The 21,122-nt window shown below is 45.1% G+C and overlaps 3 protein-coding genes across 4 annotated transcripts; 1 reads left to right on the forward strand and 2 right to left on the reverse strand.

The window, feature by feature from the left end:
• Positions 1 to 11: 11 nt before the first annotated feature.
• On the reverse strand, positions 12 to 3,977 carry LOC311032749 (uncharacterized protein). Of its 2 annotated transcripts, XM_084039751.1 has the most exons (5): positions 3,449 to 3,977; positions 2,071 to 2,127; positions 1,017 to 1,124; positions 577 to 624; positions 12 to 371 (listed from the first exon to the last, which is right to left on the reverse strand). In XM_084039751.1, the coding sequence occupies exons 1-5, from the start codon at positions 3,561 to 3,563 to the stop codon at positions 367 to 369; spliced, it is 333 nt and encodes a 110-aa protein (XP_083895877.1). In that variant the 5' UTR covers positions 3,564 to 3,977; the 3' UTR covers positions 12 to 366. The 2 variants fall into 2 exon arrangements, with proteins under 2 accessions (XP_083895877.1, XP_083895876.1); XM_084039750.1 differs by lacking the exon at positions 12 to 371 and having other exon boundaries at positions 402 to 624; positions 3,449 to 3,976.
• A 2,131-nt stretch (positions 3,978 to 6,108) lies between these two features.
• On the forward strand, positions 6,109 to 14,671 carry LOC311033265 (uncharacterized protein). Its single transcript, XM_084040549.1, has 3 exons — positions 6,109 to 6,247; positions 6,335 to 6,393; positions 7,629 to 14,671. Exon 3 carries the CDS (start codon positions 7,717 to 7,719, stop codon positions 13,876 to 13,878), a length of 6,162 nt encoding a protein of 2,053 aa, XP_083896675.1. The 5' UTR covers positions 6,109 to 6,247; positions 6,335 to 6,393; positions 7,629 to 7,716; the 3' UTR covers positions 13,879 to 14,671.
• Positions 14,672 to 15,333: 662 nt separating this feature from the next.
• Positions 15,334 to 17,377, reverse strand: LOC311032745 (bone morphogenetic protein 2; the record flags this gene model as incomplete). The annotated part of the gene is made up of 5 exons (XM_084039742.1): positions 15,334 to 15,838; positions 16,028 to 16,217; positions 16,499 to 16,615; positions 16,703 to 16,842; positions 17,077 to 17,377. 5 exons carry the CDS (start codon positions 17,375 to 17,377, stop codon positions 15,420 to 15,422), a joined length of 1,167 nt encoding a protein of 388 aa, XP_083895868.1. The 3' UTR covers positions 15,334 to 15,419.
• Between the last annotated feature and the right edge of the window lie 3,745 nt (positions 17,378 to 21,122).

The following is a 21,122-nucleotide window of genomic DNA, read 5'->3' on the forward strand; positions in this document are numbered from 1 at the left end:
TGAAACGCTGACAGAGCTAACAAGCTATTTATTTGAATAAAGACAGACCTTACAAGTGGGAAGATTGCTACGTAGAGAAATGAAAGCTGTGATGAAGGGAGAACGGGTTTATACGTCAATAAAGGAGGTGAGGATGTTGCTTTATGGAGGGAAACTGCAAACACGATATAATTCTCCAGATGTCATTAAATCAGTGTTTATATTCAAGTCATCAAAGTACAACGTTCTGTTTACGAGGTTTCTCTGGAGTTCAGATGTGAAGCTTCTCTTCCTCTCTGGTCTGTTTTTTCACAGGTGAATATCGCCCCCTTGTGGAGGATGGATGACATGTTGGTGAGTTTGTGTTCAGTTATTAGTCCAGAGGTGTCAGTCTGAACAAAGGATGACACAAAACACAAATACAAACATGAGACCTTCTTTATCTTTCAAAAAACACAAATTAGCCAAATACGAACGCATTATTACAGATGATTATTATTAAATCCATAACGATGCATGTTAGGGACAACAGGTTGACCTTTCACCCAGATGCCACTTTTACAGGCTTCACATCATCCTGCAAATCACTCTGCTGACCTTTAACCTCGCTGGTCATTGGATGCCGCTGCCCCGTGTCACTTTTGGCTGTGGTGGAGAGCAAATAAAGGTTTTATGAGAACGTGTACATTCTGATACTAACGTTTTCTTCAACTGACAAAATACAAGAAAGTTTGTGAATAATAAAGTTTTTTGTGTCATTAAAACATGTGTGTATGGTTGATAGATAACCACAGAGATTATGGAAATAAATTAGGTTCATAGTTATTATGTCAGAACAATATCTTATTTCTGAAGGTCTCTTCATGTTTAATAATAATAATAATATTCTATACAAAGTACAGTGTCATATTTAATTCAGCCATCTATCTTTATTTATTTAAAAATAAAAATTTAGGAGAATCTAAAATATCTCCTTCTCTTATATTTGTCTTTTTAGTTTAGTTCTTTATAGTTTATTGAGTCGGCATCACCCTCACCTGTGCTGTTGTCACGGCGATGCTTCCAGCTGCTGCACACCCTGAAGATAACGTATCCGGCAGCTAAGAGCAGGCCGAGCCCTCCTCCGATCAAAACATACTTCAGTTCTGGAAGGAAAACAATCAGCAGGCATCACATGACCGTCACACACGACATGTAACGCAATCCTTCACAACAAGCTGGACATCACTTCTGGGAACGCAGAGTCATGTTCAGAGTGTGTGTGTGTGTGTGTGTGTGTCAACTTGTTGACTCCGTGGAAGATAAAAAGTTCCAGTCATGGTGTTGTGCTTCTTTTCCGATAATCCGATTGCGTTACAAGTGTTTGCAACTTGAATCCTGAACATCGAGGAATCATGGCGGGTCACTGGGGGTCAGAGTTCAACGTCCTCAACAAACACCAACAGTCGCGTATTCTCTGTACACACGAGATATAGATGTAGTGGACATAAAGTATCGCTGTCTGAATGTCTGTAATGCTACGGTGTATTATACCAGCATCTATGCTAGCTAACGTCCCATGAATGTACGTTTATGTTTGTAATGAATCATCCCAACGTGTGACATCACCTCGTTAAGGTCCTTAGGGTGATGCTGTTGATGCTTATTGTTGCTTTTATTGATATGAGGACAAACTGTCATCTAATGGGTGTTTATTGATCGGGGAGGTTGGGCTAAGATGCTAGCGGTAGCTTTCACTTGTTGTCATAGCAACGGCAAACATCCGGTGTTACAGATCCTTGTTGATGACTTTGAGATGGTGATGTGTGCATACCGGCGGGGGACTGGTTTGTCCTGTCACTGTCAGAATGCACCAACTTCTTCATGTATTTAACATTTCGACGACATAATGACCCACGTTCAACATTCATGTTTCCAGCTGGAAGGATCCTTTAAAGTAGTTCAATGTCTTTCAGGCAAACTGACTTTTCAAGGTTTGGCTCGATAACTTTACACAAAATGGAATAAACACAAAGTATTTGTGAGACTTAAATATTGTTGAAAGTGTGAAACCCCCTCTAAGTGTCGTGTGTTGAGTGAAACCTGACCCACCTGGTGGTGGCGCTGCAGACTCGGCTCCATCTGCCTTCACACTTATCAGCAGAAAATCTGAAACACACATTTGTTTTCACCGAATTCATTTTAGGTCATGAAAACATGCCGACGGACGGGAGAGGAAGGAGGGAAACCCACAACGCTCTGTATCGCCTTCATACATCTGAAGCTTTCTGCAGATGATCTTCAAACGTTGCTGAGACACTTTCAGCGTAACCAGCTGATACCATAGCAAATCAAATATGTAAGTAGTCGGTCCAAACACAGGACTTTCACCCAGGACACCGCAGGTTGTGTCCCCTGGGAAACAAAAATAATCTTATTTTACACTTTCTGAAGATACACGCCTCCCTGTCACGAGCATAGAATGGTTAGAGAGGTTGACCTCTGACCTCTGGCTCCTCCCTCAAATAACACACAGTGTGGTAAATATCACACGTGTGCTGTTAAAGTCTTTAAACCGGACTTCATTGTTTCAAACTCTCTTTCTTGTAAGTTATTAAATAACAAGATGGGACTCCCTCCATGTAATATAATATACATACAATATGATACACACACATACACACAAATACACACAGGCTTCTGAAAACACAAACATGTACGAGGTCACTCGGCTGTTTGCAGCTCGTCAGGTGTGACTGTTATTGAGAGTGCAGCCGGGTGTCGCTGAAACAGAGCAGCGGTGGCTATCTTACATTTTAAGATAGCCCCCCCCCCCCCCCCCCCCCATGTTGCCCCGGCAGCTCTGGGACCGGAGATCTTAAATGAGATTTTAAGTAAATACATTTTCAGCAGAAAAAAAGCAAAAGAATAGACAGTAATATCTGTCTGTCAGCATGTTTTCTTATAGAGGTATAAATCTGTATTCCAGTGTTCAACAACCGAGCCTTGCTGAAGGTCGTGACTAGAAATCAACGCGGTTGGCTGCTGCAGGGATTGAACCTGTGACAGTCACGGGGCCGTCTCCGTGTATCACTTCATGTTAATTTCATTTTAACGTGCTCTGAGTGTCGGCGAGATATAAAGTTTCCATTGACCCGACCGCGACCTCTTACATAACGGGTCACCTCCAGCCAGCAGAGCGTCTGAGAGCTACAATAACACAGGGTTCACTACAAATAAGAGTTCATTTACATGACTTGGCTTTGGCATTTAAACACAAATATGTTGAATTTAATTTGTGAATTTCAATTAGAACAGAACATGTATTTTACCCCCAGATAACTACAGCATTGAACCCACATAACACCCAAAAATATGTATAAACTTCACTCTAGTTTCAGCTCCTTGGTGAACCATTGATGACCGTGACCAACCTCTAATGGTCTTTAGCATCATCACTGTAAAAACACATGCAGATGTCCGTACTCACCGGGGACGAGGACGGCCTGGAGGACGGTCCGTTGGACCCCGAGGACGGCCTGGAGGACCCAGAGGACGGCCTGGAGGACAGCTGACAAACACCCACTCCTCTGAAGCGTTCTCATCGTGGCGTCTCTGAACGCTTCGCCGAGTCTCTTCTCGAGCTCAAAGACGAGACGGGCGGTTTCCTGAGCTTGTGGTTTTCAAAGATTTGCTGATGAAAAGATTACGTGTCTATCTGACGATGTTGAAGCTATAAGCTGCTGCAACACGAGGCCCTGATGTTGAACTGGGTTTGAGCATTTACTAGTAAAAAAATACAACATTCTAACAACATGGAAGACATATTTGAATTCATGCCATTTCAGCATTTGCATGATAACTTGTGACACAGATTTCTAGATGGTTACTGGTGGTGAGGAAGCGTTCATGGGTCGGATGTTGCTGAGGCAGCAGATTCCTAATGCTATTAAAACATTACAGGTCAAGGTCCCGGCTCCAACCAGACCGGGTCCATCTCATAGAGGGTCTGTTTAACGGCTGGACTTCTGCATTCACAGGGTGTTAATGCTCTGCTGTGATTGGTCTAGCCGTGTGCCGTATCAGACCTCGGGGGTATCAGACATCGCTGTGCTGTCATCACTCCCCTCACACAGGGCAAATAGGGCTGGCTGTGTGATGGGAGGATGATGTCATGTAGGTCTGCAGGCTGCACGATCACACAAATATCAGATAAATACTAAAACACATTCACACTTTCATCATCGTTATAGGATCGGTTCAGGAGGGGCTGTGTGGTTTCAGACCCCACAACACATGTGGGTGTCAGTCATAACGGCAGGAACAAAGACCCGGGTCTGACCCCGGTGACCTGTCTGTTGTCCACCTCACCCTGTCTGTCTGCGCTCTACTTTTAGAGCGGTTGTCTCTGTGTGAGCCACGTATCGGCCGTTGCTTATGCATGCGATAGACGATGAAATATGCTCTACGTTGTTTATTTCTATGTCAAGTTATTCTTGGGATTTCAACTAAGTAGTATTTGGTCATTTCTTACATCATTCCTGATGAAACTACACACTTTTAGAGCTGTTTCATGTTTACACTTTTACAGTTTATAATATTGAAGGAGTACTTCACCGTCTGCATGAAGCTTTGTGTGTTAGAAACCCGGAGATCTCTGTGTTTCGAGTCTGAAAAAGAGCCCCCGATGACGCAAATATCCTCATTTTGCAGGTACTTTTTTGTAAGTTCGCCGCAGTTTTGTTTCAACTGCATATATGACCCACTTTCAATACACGTTTCATGTTTACCACCGGGGAAGGATGCTTTAAAAGTTTGATTTTTGGTTTTCACTTCGGCTCTTATTCCAGCAGGGATTAGTTTGAGCCTCGGATATATAACTGGGTAGAAGTCTGGCAACAGCTCTCGGTCTCCTTTTCTGTCGGGAGGGATGGAGGCAAAAAGAGAAAGGTGAGAAAAGGGCTAGAAGGAGGGGGGGGGGGGGGGGTTCAGGCCCATGTGAGGCCTTATTCTGGGCACCCCACACTGCTCAGCAGGTCAGGCTTTCTCCAAAAAACAATGTATTTTTAAATGCATGCACCACATCATCTGCAAGTGCAATTAAAAAAAATATATATATATAACATTTTAATTACATATCAAGGGAGATCAGTAATATGTGACTTTTAATGCACTTTGACATGCATTCAATTGTGCAAATGTACAGTATTCATGGCTTGAACATTACTGTGAGGACCGTTAGTTCTTGCAGGAATCGGCATGTGTTACAGTCTAATACATGTGCAAGGTTAGCGTTTGGCTGTTAGTGTGGACGGAGCTGTCGGCAGAGAGGCCGGCTCTTACCTTCTGAAATACGACGTGACAGAAATAGACGGCCTTAAATATGGCACCTTGATGGAGCTCATCCACACCCTGGATGCTCGGGTTGTTCAACACAGAGGGCTCAACAGAAATCTGGATTTCATGCTTTCAACCCTATTTTAATTTTTTTGCCTGCATGCACATTGCTTTCTCGTATCGTGGCGTACAAAAGACAATCCCCTTTCTCCATGTAGGGAATGCACAGGGTCAAGTTTCACACGCAACCTCATCCACTGACTTCCTCCTTTGCAGGCCAACAAAGCAACATGGTGCCCCTCGCTCCATTTCAGCCTCTTTCCCACAGCAACAACAGCTGCATCGGTCCTAAAACCAGACTCCCAGTCACACTTTCATATCCACAACACAGCCTTGTAAACACAGCTCAACAACAGGAACTAGCCCAGCGCTTCAACACAGTCACGTCACGGCCAACCTCCTGGTGGCTGTCAGTCGTGTGATGCAATGGGCTATATCAGCCTATTTCCCTGGGTGACAGAGGCAAACTGAGTCACAAGCTATATGTTAGCCAATGGTGGGATCACCCCGCCCGTCTGCATTGTCCCCACTAAGACTCAAAGAGTTGGTGCCTCATCTTCATTGACGCGGAGGTCCTATCATCTTTTCAAAGGTGCCTACCAGTAAAGAGAGGAGCCTATCAGTCCTCACCACTTGGTTACAAAAATAACCAATGACAGTGTCCATTTCACCCCGCTGGCCTTCCCTTCCCTTCCCTTCCCTGCAATGCCACTCGACACCCGCCGGTTATTCCAATGCGAGCGAGCTGCCCCCCTGTGTTGCTGCTCAAGTTAGGCCACGCCAACCTGTGCGTCTATTTTGGTATATTGTCAGCTCGCTGTCAGGACCCCCGGCCACAACCACTACATCTGAACATGGATCTGAGATGGATCTGAGGGTTTGAGTCACTCGGGTGAGTTTTTTATTTCTTCAACTTCAAGAAAAAAGTAGTTTGTTTACTTTTGGATGACAACCGATAACTGGGATTTACCCTCGACAGGTGATTCTTCACTGAGGAGTTGTGTTCCATATGGAGCTCTAGATCGGACCGTCACCAAGGTGAGGGAGCAGTGTGGTTATATGGATGTTTACAGACATGGAAAATACTGAACTTAAGATGTAAGAAGTTCTATATTTGGGCTAAACATTAGTGTCCAAAATCGACAAGGGCGCCCTGACCCTCTATAAAACCATTACACATGCATCCTGTCATATAATTTACACGTCCCACAGGAAACATAAAGTTATATTCCAAATGTTGCTCCTGTATACAGTATAGTTAACTGGCAACCTCATTCCTTGGGTATAAATAAACAAGCAGATGCTGGGAAAGTACCGTAGTTGCTAACTGATCTCTAGTTATGAGAGCTGGTAGACTGTGTAGACTGCCACAACATTCCGTCTAAAGATACAGTATCGTCACGAAGTTCTTTGAATGCATCATTTTACCTGGTTTGTTTGGCTCTAGTGATAATAATCATCATAATCATAACAATGATTTGTCTTATTGGCTGTTGTACACTCATCCACCTCCCTCAGACCCTCCATGAATGACTCTTGACAACCGAGATTGCTTTCAAACTCTCCACTGTTAATGTACGGATACAATGAAACCCATCGTTAGATACGGATTGTCTGTGTTTATATTTGTCTCCAGCTCGTCTGCTTATAAGGAGAGTCATGGTCAGATAGTTGGAGAGTTGAGTTATATACCAGTGGCTCCCGGGTCAGGACATATAAATGGGTTAATGAGCTATTCTAAGACCTCACCCAGATAGCTAAAGTAAGCTACAGTAGAGCAGCTGCTGCTGAGGCGCTCTGTGACTGATGTGATGATTTACTTGCATTTCCTGCCCGCTGTGGTGTAAATCTCCAAGCATGAATATTGTTGTGGAGCTTTGTCTCGATAAGATGTGTGAAGAAGATAGGAGTTGCATTTGAAAGGGAGCAATGTGAAGCAATTATCTTTCATTTGAAATGCAAACAATGAAGTCATCTTTTATATTAACGTTTCTACAGTTGGACTCGGAGCTGCTCTCAGAGCCACCAACAGTATGCTTAGTGCTCACAGCTTAAGGAACCATACAGTGCTTAAAATAGCCAAGCACATGGTATGAAGTGTTTGTCTGCTGCCTGCGTTGTGACAGCATGAAAGAAGCCAGCACATGTCATGTACATAAAGGTCATCAGTTGAAACCCTTTTATGGACTTTTGAACGGTACAAATTCTTTTCTGATAACTGCTTTCAATGCATGCGTGACTAAACAAACTCTAATTTCACCGTCTCGTCTTAGGAAGTTCCTGAGCTGAAAACTAAGGGATCTACAGAGCTGTAGAGGAGGCGGGATAGGTGATGCACGAGACTGAAAGGTTGCTGACATCATGAGCTGTGTGGAAAAGCGACACATGAGCCACCGGGTGGGGAGCATGCTCCACCATCGCTTCCCCAACGGCTTCACCGACTTGTTCATGGACGAGACGGATCGCGAGGTCAGCACTCTCACCGACCGGGCCTTCCGAAGCCTCTGCGTGGGCGACGACGCCGTTTACAACGACGAGATCTCCTACGGATATTCACCTTTCAGCTGTCACAAGCCTTTGGTAGGGGAGCCTCTCAAAAAGACTCATCACAAGGAATCTAAGAAGAAAGGGCAAAACAAAACTGACCAAAAGTGTGCCCAGCCATGGAAACAGCAGCAGCAAAAGAATATAACCCACATGTCATCCTTCCTCAAGGCATTAAGTGCTACAGAGGAAAGCTGTGAGGGGATGTTGATCAGAAATGGAGATATGACAGCCTCCAACGGGGAATCGTGGGATAAATCTGCACTTCGCAGCATCCAAAGAGAGCTATCGGAATTCTCCTCGGATTATCAGACCAACCTCACGGATGGAAATTACAAGAATCATCATCGGCATAAGTCCGGTGATGGTTCATCAAACAAAACAGGCAAAGATGCTGCCATTCCCTCTGGGAAGGGCAAACATGGCAAATCCAGTATCAAACTAAGGAAACTTAACATCAAAAACTTTTTCCTCCACAGTGAGTTAAGCCCTTTCCAAACATGGAGAGATTTTAATCAGTACGCCTTTGGCCAAGAGGACGCATCTATTCTCCGCACAGATAATATCCCTAAATGGTACGACTTGCCTTTTTACAAGGAGCTGACCGAGGCTCACAGAAAAGAGACTTTGCATCTAGAGGAAGTGCAGTCACACCAGAAAGCAGCAGTTGAACCCCCTCCTCCCACCGCTCAGAAACCCATCCCTCCCCCTCCCCCGCCAAAGCCCCTGCCAAAACCCTCAGCTACTCCAGCTGAGAAGAGGTGCTCATCAGACATAGGGAATGGGGATGCTGCCCCCTGGAGGCGCAACAGGTCCAGGACACAAAGCGTGATTCCACTCAATCAACCTGGGATACCAATTCAGGAAAACATTTCAAAAACAGTGGATGAAAGTCTTTGGTCGGTGAAAAAGGAGGCTAAGTCTGTGGAGGTGAAAGCCGTTGAGGAAGTCAGCTCTTTGGCGTCGACGCCGTTCAGCATCTGCCAGCTGATGACTCCCGTCATTCCCTCCAGACAACCAACAGAAACATCAGAAATCCTCCAAAATGTCCTCTCGCCCTCCTCCCTCGACCTCCTACTAAGACCACTCTCTGAAGCCAAACTGACCCCTGAACCTCCAGTCAAGCGGGACAGCTACAAATCACTCGCCTCCAGCATCCTCTTCAACCTCAAAGACAACAGGAAAAGGGTGAAAAGCCGTTACAGCCCTCCTAAATTCAAAACATTAGAAGTGCCTCAGGTTGACGCCCAATCTCCACAATCAGATCAGCTGAATTATCCCAATGCTAGCTCTGAGGGCTATGCATCTGGCTTAAGCACTCCGGCCATTTTAAAAGATGGCCAGACAGTTTGTAGTCCAGTTTTAGAATCTGACAGCACCCCAACTGTTGGTCATCCTACGCATGATAGACCTCCTTCAGATGATTATTTATTATCAAATCTACTGCAAAGCAAAAGGGAGGCAGTCGGTAGTCTTGGTGAGGAGAATCCCATCTCGCCCTTTGTAAACTCAAAAAAGACAAAGAATCTCAAGGCTAAAAAGCAAAACTATCCATCACTGAATTTATACAAGAAAGCCAATCCTGTAGACGGTGATATGAAATACCTTGGAGTCCCCCTGAACACGGGTGCTCCTCTACACAATGACCAGCCAGCTGAGGTAAATGAACTTTCACCACTCACGCTAAACAAAGACCTCTCTCCAAAAACACTGGCAACAAACACAGGGCTTTCACCAAACACTTTAAATGTCAACCAAGATCATTCGCCTCTAATTTCTCCACATGCACTCGTAAAAGAGGGGTTTTCACCAAACGTATCAGCAGGGAGAAGAGCACCAAACCAAGACAAAGCCAACAGACTCCGTAATGAAAAAGATGTCAACTCTAGGGAAAAAGATACTAGCGGCCAACCCATGAGTACAATGGATGTGATCAGAGCAGCAAAGGAAGCAATTAATGCAGCAAAACATAAAGCTCTATCTGCAGCTCAATCAAATAGCATTAATAAGCCCATTTTAGACACAGAAGGAGTGAGGGAGAAAGAAATAGATGAGAAGGTTGCTGAGTCAAAAGAAATGTTAGAAAACACCAACGTTTTACCAAGTAGGAATGAAGTGAAACTGGTTGGTAAAAAGGGTCATGTCAAGAAAGAGCCCCCGCCAGTTCCAAAGAGGAATTTTGGTAAATCTGATATTCAACTCTCTCTTGACAAACAGCAAACACATTATGTCGACAAGCTCACTAATGGTGATTCCGAGGATGCAAAATTAGATTTACCACCAAAGGAAAATAGATTTGTCCAAAAACAGGACAAACTCAAGCATGTTTTCTCAGCCAGACAGAATCATTACATCAAATACCAGAGATATGCAGAGACGGAGGACGAACAAGCAGAGAAGTTAGAGGAAGGTGATCTGAATGTGAACACAAGAACGGAGGCGGATGAGGAGATGACGCCACTCAGAGAAACTAGAGATAGTGAGCATCTCGTTAGTGATTTGCAAGCTTTGAAAGAGCTGGAGAGAGCAAGGCTTGGCGATCGTGTTCTGGAGAATGCGATGGACAAATTAAGTTTCATTAACATAGATGTGGAGGCGAGGGCGCAGAATGATTTGATCTCAAAGGAGCTAAGGAATATTAAGAAGGGCATGCTGTCAATGAGAGGGAACACGCTGGCAAAGAGGGAACTATTTACACAGAAAGAGAAGGATAAGAGCAAGCCGGAGACTTTCACAAAGGTGGACAGTAACGCCATAGTAAACAAAGCACTTATAAATGACAATTATGACAAAGCAAAGATGGCACTTGAAGAGATCATCACAGACAGGCAGAAGAGAAAAACCGCATTCACAGAAGAGGATGTAAACCCAATATTTGATGAGGATACTAGTTATGTAACAAGAGTAGAGCAACATAAAAAAGCCATGAAAGATTCTATGACAGAGGTCAAGGAGAAACACGATGGCAGCACTCAGAAAGAGAACGATTTAAAAGAGAGGTTAGGTGATCTTAGAGACCACAATCACATGAGACAGATCCTGTCGCAAACTGAACCTAGACTTGGCGAGACTCACAGGTCAGGTGGTAGGTTAGCGCTACCTGGCATGGACAAAATTGATGATCCGAGCTACGAATCAGAAAAGGTGGATTACAGATACACAGCGAGACAGATGTCTGACGAGAGTGGAGAGAATCTGCCGAACCAAAATGAAGGCAAGAAGGAGGACGCTCCTCCTGTACCTCCGAGGAGCAAAAAGGGAGGGAGTAGAAGAGATGGAAGTGTTACTAAGGAGACAGATGTTCTGATAGATAGAGTAGAAGAGGATACCTTTAATACAGATGTAAAACATGAAACTAGCGAGGGCCGTGTGCAGCAGGAAGTAGATGACCTGTCCACAAGTGAGGCCGCTGAAGGGGAAACCAGTTCTGTTAAAGAAAGTTGGTATCTGGTTAATAATGCAAATTCTAAACCCACCACAGTAACTGATGCAGATGAATGTGAGTCGATTTCATCTCCAATATGCCCACAATATGAAAATACATTGTGTTTATCACCAGAGTTTAGAGGAAGTGAAATTAAGGCAAATAACTTAGATATGAGCCCCACAAGAGAAGCCACAAACAGCAATGCCCGGGCGCAGGAATCATGCAAGGTAAAGCGGAAGGCTCCTTTAAGACCAGACGACTTAAACATAACAAAGGATGATATAACTAATAATTTAGTGGGAAGAGAACCTGACAAAGTAAATCGAGCTATTGGGGAAATAAATGAGACTGCAGAGGCCCTCTGTGAAATCCCCAGGGATATAATATCACCCTTACTGCTGGTGAATGGTATACGTGTCAATCAGAGCCCACCTGATCATGCCAGCTTGTCCTCCAAATCATCCTACTTCTCTGTGGAGAGTGCACAGCAAAGAATTAATGAGACAGAGTCAAACGTTTACCAATCACTGGAGAACTTGATCGGAGAGGTGGAGGAGGTCAACGAGGAGACACAGAATATTTCACAAATCAAAAAACCGGATTCAGACAGGATGGAGGTAGATTACTATTCTTTAAGTGACCATGAAAGTGAGCCGGAGGTCGTTAAGCATCCAATAAAATCTCCTGAAAAAGAGACAGAAGTACCGTACACTGACGGCATGGAAAGAGACGATGCTGCCATAGATCAAAGCATCGTTTATGATGCAAACGACCAGACGCCAATGTCACCCTCCAATATCTTCTCACCAAGTTTGGGGATCCCTGCCTTATTTAAGGTCAAAGACAACACTTTCAGTAACAAGATGAAGCTTAAGACTATACAACCGTGGTCGCCAAGAGGGAGTCTGTGTGGTTCAGAGGGGGGAGAGGAGGTACATCAAGTAAAGGAAAATCCAGAGCTCCCTCCAGCTATAGAACTTCCCACTAGAGGGAGCTCACCAATCCCAGAGGAAATCTTCAAACCTAAAGATACTCTTTCAAACAGTTCACTTCCACTGCTGCCATCCCCTTCAAATCTGCAAAGTGAAAACCCAACAAAACCGCAAGCTGGAGACTTCCTCACTGTCCCACAGGAGGCAGACAGATTGTCTGGGATCAGTCCGTCATCTGAAGGAGTGGAAAGCTTTACAACTAGCGCAGCTGACATGGCTGATGAGACGGGAACAAATGTTGGAGTGTCCAAGGTTCCCAGTGAACGGTCCGGGTCCACCTGCAGCGGTCATGAAAGCCAGACAGGGTTGTCTAAACCGCCAGTTGTGTTACCCAAATCGGAAAAGGCTGTTCTCAAAGCCATTAAGCTGGCAAACAGAAGGATGAAGAAGGAGGAGGCGGCGCAGAAGTCCTCCCACAAGTCGTCTCAAAGCGGCAGCAAACACCGAGAGGATAAACACAGGAGTGACAGATCTGAGCACAAAAGTAGTAGAAGTCACAAGAGCAGTGAGAGAAATCACAGAGAACCGACTGAAGATGGTCATCGCCATGGTGAAAGTCGGCACAAAAACCGTGATGAACAGGGTGAGCAACTTCCTGTCGAACACAGAGGCCACAACAGTGAAAACCACCATCACAACCAAACGGACGTACGCAACAAGACTCGGAGACCAAGCCATGATTCGGTGGAAAGCAATAAACTAGAAGCGTTACCCAGCGTTGCAATGGAAAGGCAAGGCCGCAGCAGCAACAGGCACGTCCGAGAAAAGCCGGAGCAAAGACACTACAGCAGCGACAGGGTCATCAGTAACGTGCCTGTGTACAAGGCTCAGCACGGCGAGAGATCCACGTCGGACCGGCCCATCCTCCGATCCCAAAGCATCGACAGGTACTTAGGAGATAAAGTGGAGCGCCGACTCAGTGCCGACACGTCCGTCAACGAGAGGCTGGATCCGAGGTCGCAGCGCATTGAGAGATCCATCATGGACGAGCTTCAGCAGAGAGGCAGAGCTAGAGACAAGCAGAGCAGAGACAACACATTCAGAAGGAGCCACAGTATCGATGCGTACCCGAACCCTAAACCTCCCCCTCCAACCCTCTCACGCCAGTCAAGCCACACCAGCCAGCTTTCTCGCCAGTCGAGCATCGAGCACGCCATCGTTACGCAGTCCTTCCCTCTGACCCAACGTAAGCTCCTCCAGGATCCAGACTCCGGCCAGTACTTCTTTGTAGACATGCCGGTACAAGTCAAGACAAAGACCTTCTTTGATCCTGAAACTGGAAGCTATGTGCAGCTGCCAGTCCAGCCGCCAGAGGGTACCGTTCCTCAGGCGTCCCCCTTCGAGGTTTTGACCCCACCTCTGGTAGTTTACCATGGCTTTGTCCCGGTGCCTCTGTCTCCCATGGCTCAGAAAGCTACCATCCAAGCCCCCCACATGGATCCCAGGATGAGACAGATGCACTGTGCAGAAGGACATCCATATTTAGAGCCTGTCTATGGTCAACATGACCACATGTTAGGGGAGTTTCTAGGCACTGAGGAGCTGGACTGCCCAAGCTGATGTGTTTGAAAGGAAAATCAACCCCCGCTAACGCTGTTTTGTCAATACCTGAACAGTATTGAAGCATTTCAGGGTGGAATTTCCCTTCACGGTTAAGCGTCTGATCCTTGTATTGCTTTAGTTGCCTTCACTTACAGAAGCTACTGAGGAGAAACACGTTTGATTTGAGTGTAAATTGACAGGAAATAATTATTTTGTGATAGTTGTTGTTTAATACTGTTTGAATGTGGGTTGGATGTGTGTGTGTGAGATAATGTGCAATTTGTTTTAGAAAGATAAGGGACATGGATGATCCATGTACATAATGTATGTACATGTAAACAGAGAGGTAACCTTGAATGTAAATGTGGAATATTTATTGTAAGGAGTTTATGAGATACAACTACAGTGGTTTTAGAGCCTCCACTGCTTTTCAGGTATTGTGGCTTTTTTGTTTTATTACCTGCAAAGTTTGTTGCCTTGAGATTTTTTTTTTTCCACCGGACAGTTTTCACTTAAGTTTTCATTAGAGATACTTGAAACAAATAGAGCTCACTTAAAAACACACAGCATGCTACAGTTTAAATGGCAGTTACACCAGTTGACTGTGTTTGATACCAAACAAATTGTATTTATACCGTCTGAAAGCTTGAACTTGAACTGGCATCGTTGCAATACATGTTTTTTAATACGTAGAGGACATGAAGGAGAGTTGGTTTTTGCAAGTTTGTTGCGTTAGCATTTTTCTAAATTCTAATAAAACAGGGCTGTTTTGTGTCTGTGATCCATTCCAATAAAAAAACAACTGTTGTTACAGGCTTGTGTCGTACTGGTGTCATTCTTCATCTGAATAGAATGACTGGAACTGTTGTGATTAGTGATTCAATTATAATTTAATTACAGTAAACAGTAAACATATTTCTATGTAAGACATGTTGAAAAATTACAATTGTGTGATTAACTCGATGATTAATGAAACTTAATCTACATGAGAAATTGCTCTTCAATGATGTTTCTCATCTGGAACAGGTTCTATAATTGATTAAGATTTCTTGGAATTTGAGTCCATTTCTGAAAACATAAACAACCTGAACCAGATACTGCAGAACTACAGTGATGGAGGAGGTTTGAAGTCTTCAACCACAGATCTCAATCACGCCATCTGCTGGTCAGTTACTGTAACAACAGGAGAGAACTTGAGGAGGGAAAAAAACTTCATGTGTCTTAAATATACAAATCTGCACATCTGCGTAAATATGAGCAACCTTAAGGTAGATCCATGGGACCCCCAGTGAAATAAGTAACACCCCCTACTAACCAGCTGCACCTGATGCATTACTAATCCATGACAATGAACAAAGACCTAACGATCGTTATCTATTGAGATAAGAAGTATTTTAAACTAGACGAATAATCGCTGAGGAATAGTGGTTTTATTTCTCAAAATAATACAATATTTAAACATAGGCACGAAAATACAGTGTTTTAATCCACTCAAGCAAGTCACCATCTCCCCCTCCCCCATTGTCCCAGTGTTAAAGAGTGCAGGAGTGAACAGCCAATCAGTGGCAGCCGCAGCTCAACGCCACCATGTCGTCGTACTGCTTCAACACCACGTTCTCCTCATCGTCGAAGTACAGCAGGCTGATGGACTGTAGTCTGTCGGGGACGCAGCACGGCGCCCCCACCTCGTCGCTCGAGAGCTTGAGTGCGTGCATGATGGAGCGCACGGTGGCGTGGTTGGTGGCTCGGAGGCTTCCCCCCAGCGGGAACGGGCAAGAGCCCTTGCAGTGGTAGGCGTTGTACCCCCGCGGGGAGATGATCCAGCCGGACCAGCCGATCTCCTCGAAGTCCACAAAGAGGGGAACCCGCTGGCAGGACTGCTGGGCTCGGCTGTGGGGCTGGAAACCCGGAGAGGCACGCCGCCGCCTGCTGCGGTGGTCGTGGCGCCGGGGTTCTGATGCTGCGTGGTGCGCTTGTCCTGTGGGAACACGGGGGATCACATCGGGTTAGAATAGCAGCAGATTTACAACAAGTATTTCAGTTTTGGCACCTGTGATATTCATAACACTGATGATCATTAAGATCTCCTACTTGGCATTTATAAACATATAAGGATTGTTTCTCCATATATCCGATTACTTAAATGATGGTTCACCCATCACCTTACCCAGGTACGACTGGTTGGACGCTCCGGTCCTGCCGTCGTCAGAGAACGTGACCAGGTAGGCGTTGGTGTCCGTCAGCTCTCCGCTCCGCTTCGACGAGGACACAACGGACTCCATCCAGTTTCCAGAAGGAAGGGTGGTCACCACCAGGATGCCGTTGTTCTCTTGGCTGTTGCGGATCCACTTTGACACCTGACATCCAGAACAAGATTGAACAGGTTAGAGAGAAACAAAGATCTGCAGAAAATAACCAGTACACTTCTGTTAAGTTTAAAAACATTTCCTTCAACCCTAAAACTGAACATTCTGGTTTTATAGTATATTGTCTATATTCACAGTCTTACATCCAGAACATTCCTTCATATTAAAACTGTAGATGTTGGTAGATTAGCCCAAATTCTTCGAAATACAAATAGCTATTTAGCTATTTATTTAAAAATACAACAAATTACACACAATGGGAGTGGTTTTACCATCTGAGTGACATTGAAGACTTCCCATCCTTGTGTGTAGAGGGGCAACAGTCTGGAGGTGATCAGGTTTCCTCTCCATGGCTTCACCCTGTTGTCCAGCACCTCATACAGATCCACCTGAGAAGTCACCACACAAAGCTGTTACTTCACTGAACTAGAATACGACTGAATCATAATAAAAACATAAATAAAAACGCATGTTACCTTGTAGAAATGAGGCCCGTATGACTTCCCCAGGAACAACTTCTGCTTCTTCCTGAACCAGCGGAACTCCGCTTTGATCATCGTCTCCTCTCTGCCGAACGACGACAGGTTGAAGAAGTGAAACTTCTCCCCAACGTGACCTGCGGGCCGGAGAGCATCAAACACACCTTCAGTGAGACGTTCAAGTACGGATGAAGAAATGCAACAAAGTCTTCAAAACGAACTGTTAAACTGGAACATGATCTGCGCGTAATCGTGCGTAATTGCACGTTTGGATGACATTTACGCACTCGAATCCATACCACGTAATGCTGCTGTAAGGGTGAAGGTTTTCTTTGTTGATGTTGGTGAGGACATATGTTACTTTTGCTCACCTTTATCCTCGAAACTCCGGACGATGTTCCCCTCCAGGATCTCCTTCTGGCTCTTGGCGCTCCCGTCGGAGACCGCCACGGCGTTAAACAGGTCCAACATGAACTGGGGCGCCTTCTTGTGCGGCGCCGCCGGCGCGCCTCGAGGTAAATCCTTCAGGTGGAGCGACGCGTCCACCTTCTCGCTGGCCGCGTTCGTCGCGTCCGAGCCGTCGTGCCGCCCCAGAGGGACGGCGAGCGGGGCGACGCATCCGAGCCGGAGAGCGAGGAGGACGAGCCCGAGGCGCAGAGCTCCTGATGTCATTATTAGCGAGGGCGGAGTGCGGAGTGCGCTCTCCACCTGCGGGGCGGCGGTGATAAGGGCGACCCCGCAGCCTTTGATGACAGGCTGCCCAGTGTTCCGCTAACACCGGGGATGATTGGGCCGTGATTGATGATGGCGGAGAGGCGACACAAAGAAAGGTGCAAATGACCCGAGAGTCAGCTATAAAGATAAACATCCAAAATAAATGACTAATTCCCTTTAATTTACATGTCCGGGTTACAGGCGGTTAAAGGCCATTTGTCTGTTATGGATGGTCGATAGTTGGATGGTTTATAAGACAATAACAAGGCGGTTTACAAGGTCGTGTTAAAAAGTGATTAATCCTTCTGATAGGAGTGGGATACACAAACACACACACACACACACACACACACACACACACACACACACACACACACACACACACACACACACACAGTTATGTGACAATAATGTTATGGAACAAATGAAATAGTAAATATGCGGGATGAATCCGTATTGTTGCTGTGAAGGAGAGTCGTGTTCTATCAGGGAGCGACCAAATAAAGTTGCCCCATCATGATGTCGCGTTGCCCCGTTGCCCGGCCCGGTTGTCTGTTATCAGTGTGAGGCCAGAGAGAGAGAGCAAACGAACAGAAGAGCAGTGACGCAAACGAAGCGCGTTTTCAAAAGCTGCTTGTTAATGCGCACATTTACACAAATACGCAGCCGGTCACCGCGCCCCCCCCCCCCCCCCGTCGGTGTTTGGACAGTGACTCAGAGTTCACACCGAAATCGGCACCACATGTTTATTCCTCCGTTAAGATGAATCCGAGATGATCTCCAATCAATCAGGTCGAACAAAAGGGATCAATTTCCCAAGGTCATCATGCTGATCAATACCCCCCCTTTGTTGATCATATTCATAGTGATTAGGCAGGAATGATGATCCCCTCATTTAGGGGCCATTACTCAGGTTTAAGGCCCCCAGGGTGAAGTGGCCCTTAGGCAGATAACCTCAGGATAGATTACAGCTATAAACACTGGAAACAGCAAGATACCGGGATCAATAATGATTGGATTTCACACAACATAGGAAAAAAAAGTTGCTTTTCTATGATGTCATTTTTATGGTTAAAAGTAATATTTTCAACTTTGTTAACTGGGCTAAAATGTATAATGAGTGATTCTTCAAATGCTAATAGAACATGTAGGCACACACAGTGAAAGTGATGCTGAGTGTGTGTGTGTGTGTGTGTGTGTGTGTGTGTGTGTGTGACGTCCAGCACGTGAACGTATACGAGGCAGCAGCAGCCGGCGGCGGTAGCGGCGTGGGGGTGTCCTCAAATGTTGACACGGGCCGTGTGCTGATCCCAGATAGACTTAAAGGGAAGCCCTCTGACGTGGAGCTGACGGTGCTGCCGAGGCTGGGTCGTCCGATACGGAAAGTCCACACGGAGCTGAAGAGCTAAAGACCGGAGCTTCTGATAAAGACTTTCAGGGAAAGAGACGCAGCAGAATGTTCATTTTCAAATGATTCATATCATTGTTGTTGGGGTGTTTATTCTCTTTCTCAGCTGAGACGCTGATATAAGAGGATAAATCTAACACTTCACCACCGACTGCAGCTGAACTACCACAGAAGCTGTCTGTCTGTCTGCCTGCCTGCCTCACTGTGTTGGCATCACAAACGTAAAGGGTTCATTGGTGTTGCAACTGATATCATAACCACACACCCTATAAAGCAAGTGGATGTTGCCATGGTGACGTCACCCATTGGTTTGTGAACTACAGTTTTTGAGGCTTGAAATTCTGCATTTTGACAGTTGTTGTTTCTTCCAGGATAATCTTTTTGTAGTTCAGTGATTTTTTTACAGTCATTTCAATGCAGCTGCACCTTTTTCAGGCAATTTTGTCTCAAAATGTGCAAAGCACACACTAATACGAAGTGGACATTGTCATGGTGACGTCACATTGATTTGTGGACTACGGTTTTGAAGTTAGCAGTAGCGAGGTCACGGCAGGTCAATCACAAGAGAGACTACATCCATATTTCATCCCGTCTATGTTGAGAATGTTAGTCAGCTGTGGAAATGCAAAAGTAATACAAGTAGTAAAATATGAATAAACTAGAGGCCATCTCCAGAGAGAGAGACCACATCCTCCCCTCTCCGTCCTCCACCCTGATACACCACCCTCAGCTCTCTTCTGCCTCTTTTTTGCTCCTTATCACCAAACGGCACATCAGGTTCCACATGCTACAGCGTGGATGCAACACCTTCATCCCAACAGCAGATGGCGACGTTGTCTCAGGTATAGCCAGTGCTCCGGTTCGGTTTAAGGTGTCATAATGAGGTTCAGTTCGTCTCATGGTGTTAAAATAACATGAAAACCTCACGAATGCAACTTCTGTGCTTTTCATCTCCATATTTGATATTCTCTTTGCTTTTTAATTAAGTAAAAACAATCCCAACGTCGTGTTATATCATGTCCAGCATCACATCGTTAAAGGGAAATGTAAAGTCAGATGGCCGAGGTCTTCATCCATTCATATTTCCTGATGATATAGTTGAATATTTGTCCTCCGATACATTGAACTCTGACTGTTTCTGCAGAGCTTCTGTATATTCCCTGTATTACAGGGTAGTTAAAGGTTGCATTATGTGGAGAACTGATCCGGCCTGCTGGATGTTGCATTCAGGCCGCCGTTGTCTACGCGTTCACCCGGGCCGCCTGGCTCCACATCTGACAAGTGTGTCTACGTGTTAATGACTTCACCTCGTGTTAAATACCTCTACCGGGGCAATTAGAGACACATGGAAGGCATTTGCCACAAGTGCTGGCCACTGCTGCTGCGACTCCGTTTGAATGAATAATGAAGAGGCGGAATACAATCACAGCTAAAGTGGAAACACATGATGAGGGTGTCGTGGGGCGGCCGCGATGCAACAGGATTTTACAATAAAATGCGGCCACAAACAAGCGGGGTTGGAATCAATATTGTCATTGATGGATTATTGGTGATGAGTTTCAATTTGCTTCAAGGAACAGTTTGATGTTGTGGAATTGGAGTTTTGGAAAACGCTCTATTGCTGCAAAATAGGCAAAGGGACGATATGAAAATGTTCAATTCACAATATTATCCCGATAATGTAAAGGAGTGATCTTCAACGGGGGTCTGCAGAGTGCCCCCCAGTGGTGGTAGAAAGAATAACAGGAGCCAGGTATACCAAGATGGGTATTTTACAGAGAAAAACAATGCCATCGGTATTTAAAACACACATTTTTTAACAAACTTTAACTGTTTTCTTCACACAGGAAAACTTGATTGATCGTCTTTAAATCAAATGGTTCCTTTAACTCCCAATATCTTGGTTCTTTTGGAAACAGTGAGTGATTGAAATTAAACAGTATAAAATCTATTAAAAAGACGCATTTTTAACTGCAAGTAACTAAATCCAAGTTAGCCAAGGACCCAAACAATAATAATATAAACTGAATTTAAATCACTTACGTGATGTTCGTCCTTTCCGTCGGCTGCACCTTTTCACCTTTTCAGTCACGCCTCGGTCACATGACTCCGTTGTCACACATGCCAATATTCATCCAGCAGAGAAATGTAAAAAATCAATGCTCCTGTTGTCATCTGGCATCCAGGTTTGTTCACTGAAAGGAAAACAAACTCAGATTGTGATTATGGATGAAGCCGCCTGATTAATTTAATATTGGTCGAATGAGAAACCATTCTTCTTATTTTGATTATTTC

This window comes from Eutrigla gurnardus (assembly GCF_963514095.1).
Source record: "Eutrigla gurnardus genome assembly, chromosome: 22".
In the NCBI taxonomy this organism is placed as follows: Eukaryota; Metazoa; Chordata; class Actinopteri; order Perciformes; family Triglidae; genus Eutrigla; species Eutrigla gurnardus.